Source organism: Carassius auratus, chromosome 2 (assembly GCF_003368295.1).
Source record: "Carassius auratus strain Wakin chromosome 2, ASM336829v1, whole genome shotgun sequence".
NCBI classification, from domain to species: Eukaryota; Metazoa; Chordata; class Actinopteri; order Cypriniformes; family Cyprinidae; genus Carassius; species Carassius auratus.
Window position 1 is genome coordinate 22,122,171 of NC_039244.1, and position 14,427 is coordinate 22,136,597.

The window sequence follows — 14,427 nt, forward strand, 5'->3', positions numbered from 1 at the left end:
CCAGCATTGCTGTTTCCCTTGGTACACTGTGTTAAACCTTCAAGCCATAATACAATGTAAACACACCTAGTTATAAAGAATTGTAAGTATGCATGAGAAATGAGTGAATGAGTGTGTGTGTTTTCGGTGTTTAAACAGATGCTTGGATAAAATGGAGCTTAATCACATAATTCTAGTAAAGCAAAGATTTTATCTTAATACTGTGTATTTTCTCTCTCTCTCTTTCTATCTCTCTCTCCCACACACACACACATGCTCAGGTCTTCAAAGCTTAGGCTATTTGACTGGATGGTTTCAGCTTATCCTAACATAATCCAGTTATACACATGAGGTCTGACACAGGCACACATTACTGAGGTTTGTATTATAATACATGATGGCTACTGTAAATGACAATATTCTGCCAATAATGTGTTGTGATGAAGTGGCAGGGTTTTGTAACAACAAAGACATCAAAAGCCATTTAGAATTAACCCCTTCAATTTATTAGTAATATCGAAACCAAACGTTTATGATTAGAAAAAGGATATAAAAGCCTAATAAAGGTGCTTCTTATGACTATATTACAAGTTTTCTTAAATTATAGAATACCAAAATGTTAAAGTTATTCACTGATAATCTTTCCCTGCAGTGGACCATCAACCAGTGATTGGGGCCAGATAATTAAGTACTGAACTTGAGAAGCGAATCAGTCAAATTCATGAACAAATAAGTTAAAGCAGTTGTATGAACTAGATTAAATGCTTAATTGAAAAGATGGCAAATTTGAGGAAAAATAGTAAAAAAAAATTATAAATAAAATTAATTAATTATTAAAAAATCAGTTTAAAAATGTGATTAAAATGAATAAGTAAATAGTTCAGTATAGTACTGAGTAGAAAATAATAATGCAACATAAAACATTAGATTTTACAGGTATTTATAATAATTGTAAATTGGGTTTTTATACATGAATATAGCAGCCATTTAAATTTTAGGATGGGTGTCCCTTGCATGACGATTATCAAAACTGGGGATCCGTGGCACCTAAAAGCCTTGGAATAAACTACATTATGATGCTTCTATGGTGCCTTTTAATTTTATTTATTTTTATTTTTATTTTTGCTGTTTACATTGTAGTAGCATGGGAAAACAAAGCAACATAATGTATCTTGTACCATATAAGTACCATAGTAACATTCATTAAAGAGTAAACAATATACATTTTTTATTTATTTTTATTTTTATTGGTTGAACTACACTTTTAAGAAGAACATAATGGCAAAAAATAATATCACCACATGTAATAGATTTTTAATGACTTATCCAGCAACATACACGCGCGCGCACACGTCACACACACACACACACACACACACACACAAACACACACACACAGTTCATTAACCTAAATCAAAAGCAACTGAGATTGCCCTGCTTCTTAATTTTAGAAGCTGGATAAGAGAGCAGGTAATATTCACACACACTTCCAGGGACTTGCTATTATAATACATTATAACAAAGTAATCAACTTCTTTCTTCTACCCACCTGTCTCACTCTGTGAATCACCCTTCAGCGTGTGCTGTGTTTTTAGTTTTTTTTTTTCTTCAGTGCGCGCGCTTGCTGCCGCTCGACGATCACTTCCGTGTTGGCGAGTCCCGACGTCACGCGGAATGTGAAGCAGGAAACACGGATGTGTTGCGCTTAATCTGCATCTACAGGTATTCACACACAACTCGATTTCTTTACTTTATTAATACTTAACAACACAAGACATCGTAGCGCTATTTTTGATCATATGTTTTTATAGCCGTCTGTTTTAAGCTCGTTGAACGGTTCTGATCGGATTCGCTTAATACGTGTTTGTGTGTATATGTGTGTGATCCAGACGTCCTCCGATCCATATGTTAAACCCAAACCACCTTTCAAGCTGATCTGATCCAAACGCACTGCTTCGGACGCGGACGTAACCGAGTGGAGGAATGCCTACCGGTAAGAACCCGAATTCTCTTTCCTCTGTCATTAACTTAAGACGGTTTATGGTCCAAATATTGTACTGCAGTGTGTATGTGAGAACGAGTCAGTGTCATTAGCCTACTGGGGTTCTGCTGATATCAGCTCTTCCCTGCTGCCTCTTCATTAACAGAAAAGCACAAAAAGTGTGGTATTACATTGTTTTGTTATTCCTTCAAGTACCCTAAATAACTAGGTACATCAATACGCTAATCATCCAGTAGTATCATAGTCAGTTCCTCATACTATGGTCATTGACTATGCAGTCTGTTTTACCCATGATCCCATGGAGGGCAATGAGTCCGGTCAGACTTGAGGTGTTGGCACTGATGCCATAGACTTTGACAGCAGGTGGCCCTGGCATGTGATTTAGTGTCAGCATAAAATCCTACTCTAAGATTGACAACTTATGTAATGTATTTGGATGTTCCTGAAGAGCTTATGAAAGTCTTCTGTGGCCAAGAGACACTGTTGTGCTTCATTCTTCAGTGTTATTTCAGAATTACTAAGATTCTGTTGTAGTTTTTATTCATATTTTGAATTAGTTTTTGTCTGTTTTTATTTAGGTTTTTATTAAATTTTCAGTTATTTTAGTATATCAATTTAAACTAAATTAAATAAAAATTAAATAAAAAAGTTTCCTTGGCAAATAGTTGAAATAAGTGTGTGTGTGTGTGTGTGTGTGTGTGTGTGTATGTATGTGTATATATATAGTGTATATATAAACTCACAACACAATCAAAGAAAACTGCTGCAAATACAAAACAAACAAACAAAAATAGAAACATGCTGTAAATATGCACAGACCACGTCGGAAGTGTTTAAGGGAAGGGCGTGTCTTTGTTTGTGTTTTGAGAATTTGCAGCGTGTTACTGTTAGGGCCGTATGAAATCAGTTTAATTATTTCCTAAATTCTGTTTTATTTTATATTTTCAAATAGTTTTTTCCATTTTAATTTTTCTTGACTTTTTTCTTAAATAGTTAAATTAAATTGTATTAATCAAAAAGCATGTCTAACTAATTAAAATCATGAAACTTGTTATATTTTTCCCCAACATATTTTTGATCGTTACCAAATTCTGTTTTAGCATGTCAAATTATTTTAATGCATAATTATTACTTAATTGATACTTAATTATTTTTTTTTCTTCTCCATAAAGTAGCCTTATTTTTTTCCCCTCAGCAATTCTGTGTTTAATCATTTCTGGTTATCAAATGAATGCATAAAACATTCATTTCATTTATCTTTAAATTATTGAAAATTAAACAAACTTTATTTTTTGGCAAACAAATGACACATGTGACATATTTATTTGTTCTTATGGCTGGTGGTGTTTATCAGCTATTTTAGGCTGATAATTTGTTGGATATTGTTTTGTTAGTTTTCAAGTCTGGTTTGGTATTGTTAACTTTATAATTGTTTTGGTATTTTAGTTGACATTGATTCATTGAGATATAAATATTTTACCTGGGGTTTTTTTTGGTGTTGTGTTTTGGTACGTTATTGCTATGTTTAAAGTTTGTGACATTGGTTGGTTTCACATGTGATATAGTTTTGTGTGGCATTTAGTTTGCCATTTGTGATATAGTTTAGTGTTGCATTATTTTGTCAGATTGCGTAATGTGAAGTTTGACGCAGTAGACCAGACACCCCTGAGGGTTATTGCTGCTGACTCGCTGCACTCAAAAGAGAAGTACAACAAACACACACACACACACTGAGAGTAGGGTGACCTCTCCACTGAAGTACAAACACAACTCCCACACCCCTCAGAGGGAGTATGATAACCTCTCTGCTCTGACACACACACACAGTCTATTTCTGGGCAGTCAGGACCCTGTAAGACAAGCCCTTTATCCTTGAACTTGGATGAGAGAGGAAAATGGAGAGAAAAAGTGATTCTGTGAATGTTCTGTGGCTACATTCACGCTACAGTCCTATTTCCTTTACACAAATATTACTTCTTTTTTCATGTGAATTTACATTTACTTAAGATGTCACTGATTGCAACTAGCAATCAAACATCATTTAGTAGTCCCAAGTTCTATGTCATCAACTTGCCCGCGAACATAGTAAAATTTCCATGTGGTTAAAATCATGTCGAGAAGATCCTATTCTGTGAGAGTAAATTTGTTTTATCTGAACTCAGAATTACCACAAACTTGCCAACACTTGACAACTTTATCAACAACCTGTTGACAACTTGTCAACACTTGACACTTTACCAGTGAGACATGTCCTACTCCAGTGCTTGTGAATTAGTTTCCTACCGATAAGCCAGTTCAACCATTTCATCATCAGACTCTGGCTTGAATTGGTGAGGTACAATAGATACTATCTTTTCCATTTATTTACAAGTCTACAAGGCCCTCATTCCATCATGGCAATGGGCGTTTCGTTTCGACACAAACTGTACACAGTAGACAAATCCAGAACCAGTCTCTTCTGTTCTGCACCAATCACAGCAGTGAGGGCTCACGAAACGGAGGGGTTTAGAGAGACTGATTCTTTGCACTGCTTCGCACGAGTCATTTAGAAATGAGATCAAATTAAATCTATTTTAAAATAAAAATAATGTGTTTTTGTACCTTGCATGCATTTAAACCTGTTTTAGGAGACTCAGAAAACAATATTAGAAACCTTAAAAATGGCATAATAAGGGGCACTTTAAAGAGGTTTACAAAACATCGCAGAATCTGACATACAGTAGAGGTCAGTTATGTTGAGAAATAAGATAAATAACTGGTTCTTGGTTTGTTGATTGCCCTGATAACTCACATGTGGGTTTAGATATGCATTAACTAACCTTACTTGAGCAGCAGGTGATTTACATTTGAACAGGCCCGTCTGTCATGTTTGCTAATGATAAGGGGAAATTAGAGTTCGGGTCAGTTCACATTAATAAAAAATAAATAAATAATTTTTTTCAACTACATTATTTTTGCCAAATTTAATTCATCTCACTCTGATCTAAATAATCAAGGTTTTTGGAATCCGGAGAGCAATAATAATAATACTACTAATAATAATAATAATAATAAAAACGTTTGTCACCTACACAGTTCTCAAATAAAATAAATGGCAATTTATGATGATTATTATTATTTATCAACAACTGGACTTATTATTAATGTTAAATTAAGTATTATTATTGAATTTATAATAATTTTTTTCTTCCTTAGTTTTATTCTTCTGCAGAGGACTTGGGTTTGCTCAGCCTTAACAGTTTCGGTTGGCAGCAAAGCATTGGCAGAACTTAACTTTTGAGAAGTCATTGCCAAAAAGCAAAGTCTTTGTATAAATCTAACACATGTCCAAATAAACAAGTTTTTGGAATATGGAGTGCATTACAGTTATCTGCTAAAACAAAGGACATTATTTTTATTTTTTATTAAGAGCAACAACAATTATTATTTTGATATTAAATGAAATCTTATTTCTTATTGATATTAATAAAAATGTAGGGACCCACTTTATATTAAGTGGCCTTAACTACTATTTACTTACATTTTAATTAATTATTTAGTACAATGTACTTATTATGTACATACATGTTTGTACATTGTACTTATATTTAAAAAAACGACATGTAATTACATCTGTATTTAATTTCTGTAATTACATTTATAATTACACTGTTGACCCATACTTTTCAGCTTAACCCACCCTTAAACTTACCCATACCTCCAACCCTCTCCCTAACCTTACCCCTATCCCACCTCAATAGCAGCAAAAGTGTTTTACAATACAATATGAACACAATAAGTACATTGTACTTATTTTTATGTAGGTACATAGTAGTTAAGGCCACCTAATATAAAGTGGGACCAAATTTAGTTTTAATCTTTTACATTGCTAGCTAGTTTGGAGTTTTTTTTTTACACCTTGCTGAAAATGAGAACTGCTGTTTCAATGTAATTTATGCCTTTTTGCTATAGGATATCTAAGCAGCGTGAGATGTTAAATCTTTCTCATATTGCAGTACGAATTGCTTTGTCAAATATTTACGATATGTACTTAATCGTATTTTAGATTTGATATTGTCATTTAGATGTGACCTGTTTCAAATATTGGTGAAAAAAAAGAGAATTGATTGAAATTGCTGTTGACATGTCTGTGTTCAGGGGACAATGACCGCCCAGCATCTCTCTCCCTTTCTCAGGGATCTTTCCGTTTCTCTCTCTCTCTGAAGGATCTCTCTGATTATCTCTCTCTCAAGGATCTCTCTCCCTCTCTCATGGCTTTGAGATGATAATGTGCACATTTCCAAAGCAAAGTTTGATCTTCCGTTTTAAGTGCATGAGAGAGTTTGATCTGTGTGTGTTTGATCTGTCATCTGTTTTGTATTGGTGTTCCTGGCTTTCCATTTGGCAGTGTCTCATTCATATGCGCAGTGGACGATGTGCTAGTGAAGATTCAGTGTGAGGGAAAACATCAAGGGAAAGCGGCGACGTGTGTGTTTTGTGTTGGTCAAGAGTGTGCACGCGCATGGTGGCATTATTCTGTTAGATGCTGGTGTTGACACTGCAGTGAAATTTTCAATGTGCCAAAACACCAGCATCATCAGAATTAAATACTGCTCTCCCCTCGGGCCTCATGCAGAAGGGTGTGTGTGTGTCTCTGTGTGTATGTGTGTGTGTGTGTGTGTGTGTGTGTGTGTGTGTGTGTGTGTAGAATATGGTTAGACTTCCTGCACTGTTCAGGACCTAGAGAGAGAAAGCTAGAGAGACAGAAAGACAGCGATTGTATCCCAGGTCCAGTGAGCACACACAGACATGGACTCAGAGAACACTGATGCTGGTATGTTTGTGCATGTTTTTTTTTTTTTTTTCTTGATTACTTCAGGTAATTTTACTGTGCGTGTAATATATAGAAACATTAAAATATACAGCCTGAACATTGAAAATATATTCAGTGGTAAAATGTTAGGTGCAAAAGCTTTGATTAGAATTAACAGTTGACCAGTATATGGGCAAGGCCAATATTTGGCTGTTGATTAACAAAGTTTCCCCTTGTGCCAAAGATGTCCGTCTGAATGTGTGTGATTGTAGTGATCATAATTTAAAGTAGATGAATTTAATGCAAATTTATGTAAATTAAATTAAGTGTAAATATAATTTGAAGTTCACTAACAACACACTCTCAGCATGCAAATTAAAATATTTTTTACTATATTTTTACAAAAAAAAATTATATATATATATATATATATATATAAAAAATGAAAAACTAGTTAACATCAGCAATTGATTATAATTAAAAAAATGATATTAATTGAAAAGCTCCTTTCCTTTTATGTAAAGTGTACTTTAAAAAATAACAAATTAATAGCCAATAAATACATAAATAGCTGAAACCATTGTCCTTGGTGATTCATAAAATGCAAGTCAAGGGCTACCATTACTGTGAGAGTCAAACAAAAGCTTATCAACACAAAATTAATCTCCGTGGCCCCTGATATATTGAGGTCTTACGAAGTGAAACCATCAGTCTGTGCAAAAAACATTATTTTCTGTGAACTTTAGCCTCAGGCAAAGGGGGAAGTCTGATTCCTTTCTGCAGTCTGGTTCTTGCGGATGATGAAGTTTCATTAATTAAATTTGGGTTACTCTTTATTCTATTTAATGACCGTTAATAAATTAAAGCTGTAGTAATAAAGTTATTTGGGAGTATAGATATTTCACAAGAACACAATTCAACATATTCCCACTTGAATGAATGAATGAGGGATTTATAGCACTTTATTGTGTATTGCTGCTGTACACCCAAAGCGCTTTACAGTCATGTATATACTAGAGGTCTCTCCACCTGTATGATTTAGCATGATATTTGCTCATGGTGAAGTATGTAAATGTTTTGGTCAATGATTTCAATTCTTCACTGTATTTGGAGCTTGTCTGGTGGTAACCAGCTGGAAGAACTCAGGCAGCAGAATCCAAACTATTTCCGCTTTTTCTTTTTTTTTCTTTTTTTTTTTTTTTTTGCTGTATTCAGGTTGTAAAAATTTTGGTGCATCAACTATTAATTAAATAATTGTATAATAAAAAAAAATTTCATCACTATTTTTAAGTTATCAAAAAATAGCAGTGTTTTACTCCCTTGCTATTATTTCTGTTAATATTAAAAATATCAGATGTTTTATCCCATCTATTTTGTATTTTATTCTATTATTTACATTTACTAACAGGGATAGTTCACCCCCCAAAAATCTATCATTTATTTACTTACCCTCGTGTCATTATAAATGTGAACTTCCTTTCTAATATAAAACATAAAAAAGGTTTAGAATGACATCAGTTATGACCACATGTATTTTTGGATGAAATATGACATACAACTGACCATGTTTACATTAATATTTCACTAGGAGAAGGATTTTGACCATTCATGCACAGCCATGCCATGTGTCGACTTTAGTATTACATTAACCATCCTGAACTTTAAATATTGGTCATATAGGTCGATTACTAATTAGAAGAACTATAAAGAACATAGAACAAGAGAAGGATTATGATTTTAAAACCGCATGTTTACGTACTGCCAGAGAAAATTCCATACACACTTCATGCTGCTTTCATAACTAATGCACAGTATGCAGGCACGCAGGGTTTTGTTTGTAGTCTCCTAAATTATCACTGCCTGCCATGTTTCCAGATGTCAGTCATATATTTTATAAGCAAAAATTTTGAGACATTTATTTGCATTGTGTTAATGGAAATAATTACTGAGCTAATGATCTTATAAGTGCAAAGCAAATGTGCAGATGATGCACATCGTCTAAATGGTTGAATTTCTCTCAAATGTAAAACCGGTCAGATGTTTAGAAGAGATAAGAGGTTTTTTGTTTCCTTCACTCTCTCCTCCATTCCTTTTCCTGCTCTGTATTGACTTGCTCATGCATATCTGCCCTCCACACCATCGACCCATGTAGGTAAATTTAGCACAGCGTATGTTTGGGAGAGTGTATTTGTATAGACTCTACATGTACTCTGTCAGATGGCAAAGGATTATGGGTTTTTACATCATAGACTTTGGTCTTCAGCTTCAAATATGAACAGAAAGCCAGGTATATACTCACTAAAGCAAACACACACAGATGAAAGGTCAGAGGTTAAACTCTAAAGTGCAACCTTAGTTTAAAACAAGAGTAGGTTGATTGTAGTCTTAGGATGCTTTCACACACGCACTTTAGTGTTTTGATTAGATTACTCCCCACAGGTTGTTTTGTGTTTATGCCATGTGCTCACAAAGGTCTTAAAGTTCTGCCTTCATCATTATGCATCCTGGTCTGTCTCTCTGTCTTTTTCTCTCGGGCTCTGTTCTCGCTTTTCAAACTCTTAAGCTATTTCAGGTCCTCATAAGGTTAAGAGGATTTTCTCTGCAAGCACTGAATCAATCTCTTCATTTCCCCAGATGCTCTCATGTTGGCAGTAATGGGGATTCAACAGGCACTAGTGGGAAGCAGGATTTGCACCCTGCTCTGGGGTGGCCCGCACAGGACGAGCGCCCCCTGGTGGCTGTGGCTGCTTCTCTGTTATGAAATAGCTTTCCTCATGGAAATGAAGATGAAAACAAAACCTTAATGATTTTGTTCTCAGAACGCCCTTGAAATTAGTATTATTTATGTATATTGTTTCTTCATTTGGATTAGCAATTTTAGCCTGGTCTTGTTAACTTTTGTGGGGGTTATAAAAAACTTATTTTTTTTTTAAGTTATAAAAAAAAGCGAAAATCAAAATATACCCGCATTTGGAATTATCGTTCATTTATGTCTTTCAAACTTAAATATTGGGCTCTCCATGATGAATACAATGTGGTTGTATTCTGGTGATTTGCCACAAAATAACATTATTTTGTAGAAAATGTAAGTGTCTTTTGTTATTTCGTCTTTTGATAGTATTGTAACAAATGAAGTCATGTTGTAAAAGTTACTCCGTCAATTTCCAGAATCGTTTCTGAATAATTATTCATACAGCATATTTTTAATTTATTTAATTTCCATCTGTTATTGCACATTAAAAAAACATAATATTCTAATATAGTTTATGACATAATATAGTCCAATAAACACTTTCTATTTTTTGTTGTTGTTGTTTTACATTTTATTGTTTTAAAATAGTAAAACATGACATAATTCCATGACAGTATGTTTTTGTCCTAAAAAAAAAATTAGTTATAAATGTGTAATTGAAAAAAAAATTCATAATAGTGTGAAAATGGGTAAAATTGTAGAGAATGTATTTAATCTCGTCATCCCTTTTAATGAACCCCATTATTACATAATTTTCCAGTTATTGGTGGATCAAATGAAAATATCATGATTTTTAATATGGCTGATTGAGTTGATCCACATTTTAAGTTAACATTTAAAAGTACTTGGTTTATTATGCTTCATTAGCTTAGACCTTTCTCTACAAATATATCAGCGTAATGTATCAAGGGTTAAGATGATTATTCTTTCAGAGTCCTGGTCTGGTTTATCTCCGTCACTTCACAGACAGACCACACTAGGCGTAACTTCCATTCATCTGTAATTGGTTGGCTCTCCTGCCAGTCCCAGTATGGGGCGAGTCCTCGGGCAGGTATTCGGTTCAGGTATTCGGTGTCTGAGTCTCAGAGCAGGGTTGAAGCATTAGGCTGAAAGGTCACAGTTCGGACTAGGTTTGAGGTTCCGGGGGTCTAAAGGAGTTAACAAAGGTCAGAGGTTATAATGAGGAGGTACAGGCAGGTGCCGCTCTCGGAAGCTGACGGGACCTTCAGATACAGACACACCTGGGAGAGGAGATCTTTCCTTAGCAGACTTGGTATCTATGTGTGTATGTTTGTGTGCGATCATGGTGATTAATACAAACCTGTTGCACACCCTTTGTTAGTAAGATTGTTGATGCATTTGTCACTTTGCAGTAACGTTCGGCTCGCTCACCCGCTCTCTTGCTATTCTATTTATTTCTCTCCCTCACAGCATCTCTCGCTTTTTCCATCTTTCTGAAGTTGGATCGGGTGTTTGAGCTGATAATGGTGGCTCCTTTTCCACATCTCACTTTACAGCCCCTGCAAACACACACACACACACACAAGGCATATACATGTGCATGCACATGCAATCCAGATTCATTATCCATGTTGGAATGGATGAATGAACAATTTCATCTCTAGCTGGTGAAGGGCTGTCAGAGCAGTGTGTTTGTGTTGAATATGACGAGTGTGCGTGTGTTTGTGTGAGTACTGGCTGCTCTTGTGCTCTCAGATTTCTTCTTTGACTTTTTTAAATAATTAATCAGCTCTTCTAACCGTGTGGCTTCACGCACAATGACACACACAGTAGTTTGCATTGTGCCTTTCATCAGTGAGTGCACTTACACATTACATCCTGACAGCTCATTTTAATAACATGCATATGTAGATTCTGATGTTCTTATTGGCTCGAGTGGGTGAAGTCTGAATCTATGTGTCAGACTGCTTATGTTGCATATCTGTCCCATCTCATTAGGGCCATTCTTGCTTTCAGAAACTGTTCGACACAGTGCAAAGAAATGCAGCAGAAAGCAGGTGTCATGAGGCACATTTGTAAAAGCTGAACTTCTTTTAACGTAAACTGTCTCAAAAAGTGATGCTATAAAAGGAGGTGCTTTAAAAACCCACAACAGTCAAAGACATCAGTCTAGTGCATGTTAAGATAGAAAAAAAAAACATTTACAAAACCATTCAGACAGAAGTAAGGGTGGTACCTTAGATCTGTTTATTTCATTAAATGCACATATTCAACCTCATTACAATCACTTGTGTTCATGCAGACTGAACAGAAAACAAAGTTGTTTTGAATGCAAAAAAAGTGCATCTTTAGTATGTCTAACAATTCTTTTTTTCACAGGTGTGTGTGGATGTTGTGGTCCTCTGAGGCCACGCTACAAACGTCTAGTGGACAACATTTTCCCAGAGGACCCCAAGGTAATATATCCCTGGAATAGATGGAAATGCAAGGATTTTCAGGAATATTACATTAGAACTTGTATCTATGCATTATATCATTCTATAATAAAAAATGTAAATAAATAAATAAATAAAAATTTAGTATGTGTGTTCTATATTATGATTTTTCTTTTTTTTTCTTTTTTTTAAAGAATTTTCAAAAATAGAGTGTTCCTTTAGAACAGTGCGATTCTGCAGTCAACAAGTCTAGTTCATTTACATAATTCCTTGGAAAGATGCTTTAAATAAATGCTTCTTTAAATACCATCTGCATATCAGAGTTCACGCACTGGGATTCAGACACATTCAAGTTCAAGTGCTGTGATCAAAATATATTCTGATTGGCTCTTCCTGTCCTCAGAAAACAGCTGATGTAAATGCCGGGCATAATAAGAGAGAAGCTGCTTGGTCTATCTATCTAAATTTAAAGCGCAGTTGACTAGCATCTGTTCATTATTAATTATATTGTTGGAGAAAAATATCTTGCCACTGTTATTATGAATATATATTATTAATGCTTTAATTTTGACCTTTGACCAGTTCAGCAGTTTTTGAGAATGTGATATACCACAACAACACACACACACACACAATCTGGGGAGGCTTTTAACCTTGCAGCTACTCCATATTCATCACATTAATATTTAGCTCTGTTGATTAGAGTGACTCTCACACACACACACACACACACACACACGATTGTTTTCTCTGAAGGCGGAGTGTGAGTAATATTCCTATGGGATGGTGTGACTGTTTCCACCAGAGAGAGAGAGACAGATTCCCTACAGGCATGTTATGTACTGTATGTTAAACTCATGTTAAGTTAATTAGCACTTTGAGAGCTTCAGGAGTTTATTTCTCTTAAGGGATTCTGGATAAAAGTGATTTTTTTTATACATATGAGGCTTTCTGTTGAATAACACTTTTTAAATTCTGTAGAAACATTCACTGTAAACTGTAAATATATATATTTAAAAAAAAACTAATAAAATACATTTAATTAAAATCTAAATAAATGTTATATCTAAGATATCTCTTGTACGATTTCAAACAAAAGTAGTCCAGAATAAGATTATTTTTTTATAAAACCTACTCAGAATTTGAGGATTATTTGAACCATTATAAACAATAGTAGTAGATTTTCTTTAACTGGTAAAAAATACAATGATGCATCTACAGCACAGACACCTAATATTCCAAGATTATTGCAGAAAGTGGCGATTTCTGGTAAAGAGACACGTTTTCTTGTAAAGTTCTAGTCAAATTCTAGTAGTATTTTCAGTATATTGTTCTTTTTTTTTATTCCTCAGGATGGACTGGTGAAATCTGACATGGAAAAGCTGACTTTTTATGCAGTGTCAGCACCAGAGAAGCTGGACCGCATCGGTGCGTACCTGGCCGAACGCCTCAGCAGAGATGTGGTACGCCATCGCTACGGGTAAGAAAAATTCAATACGGGATTACATTTTTTAAAATTATTATTTATTTTATTTATTACTATTTTATTGTTTTTTTATTTGATTACACTTTAATTTTTACTGGTATTTGTGTGTGTGTGTGTGAACAGGTACGTGGTAATCGCGATGGAAGCGTTGGATCAGTTGTTGATGGCGTGTCATTCCCAGAGTATCAAGCCGTTTGTGGAGAGCTTCTTACACATGGTGGCCAAACTGCTGGAATCCGGAGAACCCGATTTACAAGTGCTGGGAACCAACTCCGTAAGTTTGAGTGTTTGACTGAACAAACCAGCAAATGCACTCCAAAATTTCTGCAGGAGATTCAGGTGAAAGATGAGAAATGGCTTTGACTGTTATTCTGCCATTTGTAACCCGTCACAGAAACCAGTGACACAGGTCGGCAGCACAACTTTAAAGCAAAATAAGAAAGAAGCTTGAAAGTTTTTTTTTTTTTCAAAATTGGTGATTTTTGTTTTTTTGCAGAATCTGTTGATATCACAAAGAAGCCTCTCCGTGTTTGAGATAGCAGTATTGGTATATTTAAAAGCGTACATTTTGAGGTTGAAATCAGCTAGTATGTCGGAGATTCTAGCACGCAGTAGGGGCGTTTCATTGTCTGTCTGTATTTCCATACTGGATAAGCCGGCTTTTGTTTCTTTTGTTATTGCCCCCGCCCTCCGAGGGAAGCGTGGCTACTTAGTATGCAGCGCTCTGGCCGGCTGTAGCGAACAAGCGCTCACTGATTCTGAAGACGATCTGAGCGAAGATGAAAGCGGCATAATAAGACTGTATAATATCCCTAATCTACAACTGAGCGAAGATGACGACGAGGAAGAATGTATTGGACTTACGTCAGACGAGTTGGACCGTAAGATATCAGAGGCTATATCGATAGTAACATTTGATGGGGATAAAGACAGAGAAATGGGGAAAATCCGTAACATTTAGAGGCAAACAGACGCACAGTGCAAACTTCGGATCTGCAAGAATACTTTTCTGTTTCTTAT

The 14,427-nt window shown here is 35.1% G+C and overlaps 1 protein-coding gene across 1 annotated transcript in view; it reads left to right on the plus strand.

Annotated features, from left to right (window-relative positions):
* The first annotated feature begins 1,604 nt into the window (after positions 1-1,604).
* The window catches only part of LOC113120788 (protein EFR3 homolog A-like), a 33,077-nt gene continuing 20,254 nt past the window's right edge, over positions 1,605-14,427 (plus strand). The window contains exons 1-5 of the mRNA XM_026290847.1: positions 1,605-1,701; positions 1,869-1,972; positions 11,866-11,942; positions 13,274-13,401; positions 13,531-13,681. Of these exons, the coding sequence (XP_026146632.1) occupies positions 1,963-1,972; positions 11,866-11,942; positions 13,274-13,401; positions 13,531-13,681 (366 nt within the window). The 5' untranslated portion in view covers positions 1,605-1,701; positions 1,869-1,962. The remainder of the gene's footprint in view (positions 1,702-1,868; positions 1,973-11,865; positions 11,943-13,273; positions 13,402-13,530; positions 13,682-14,427) is intronic.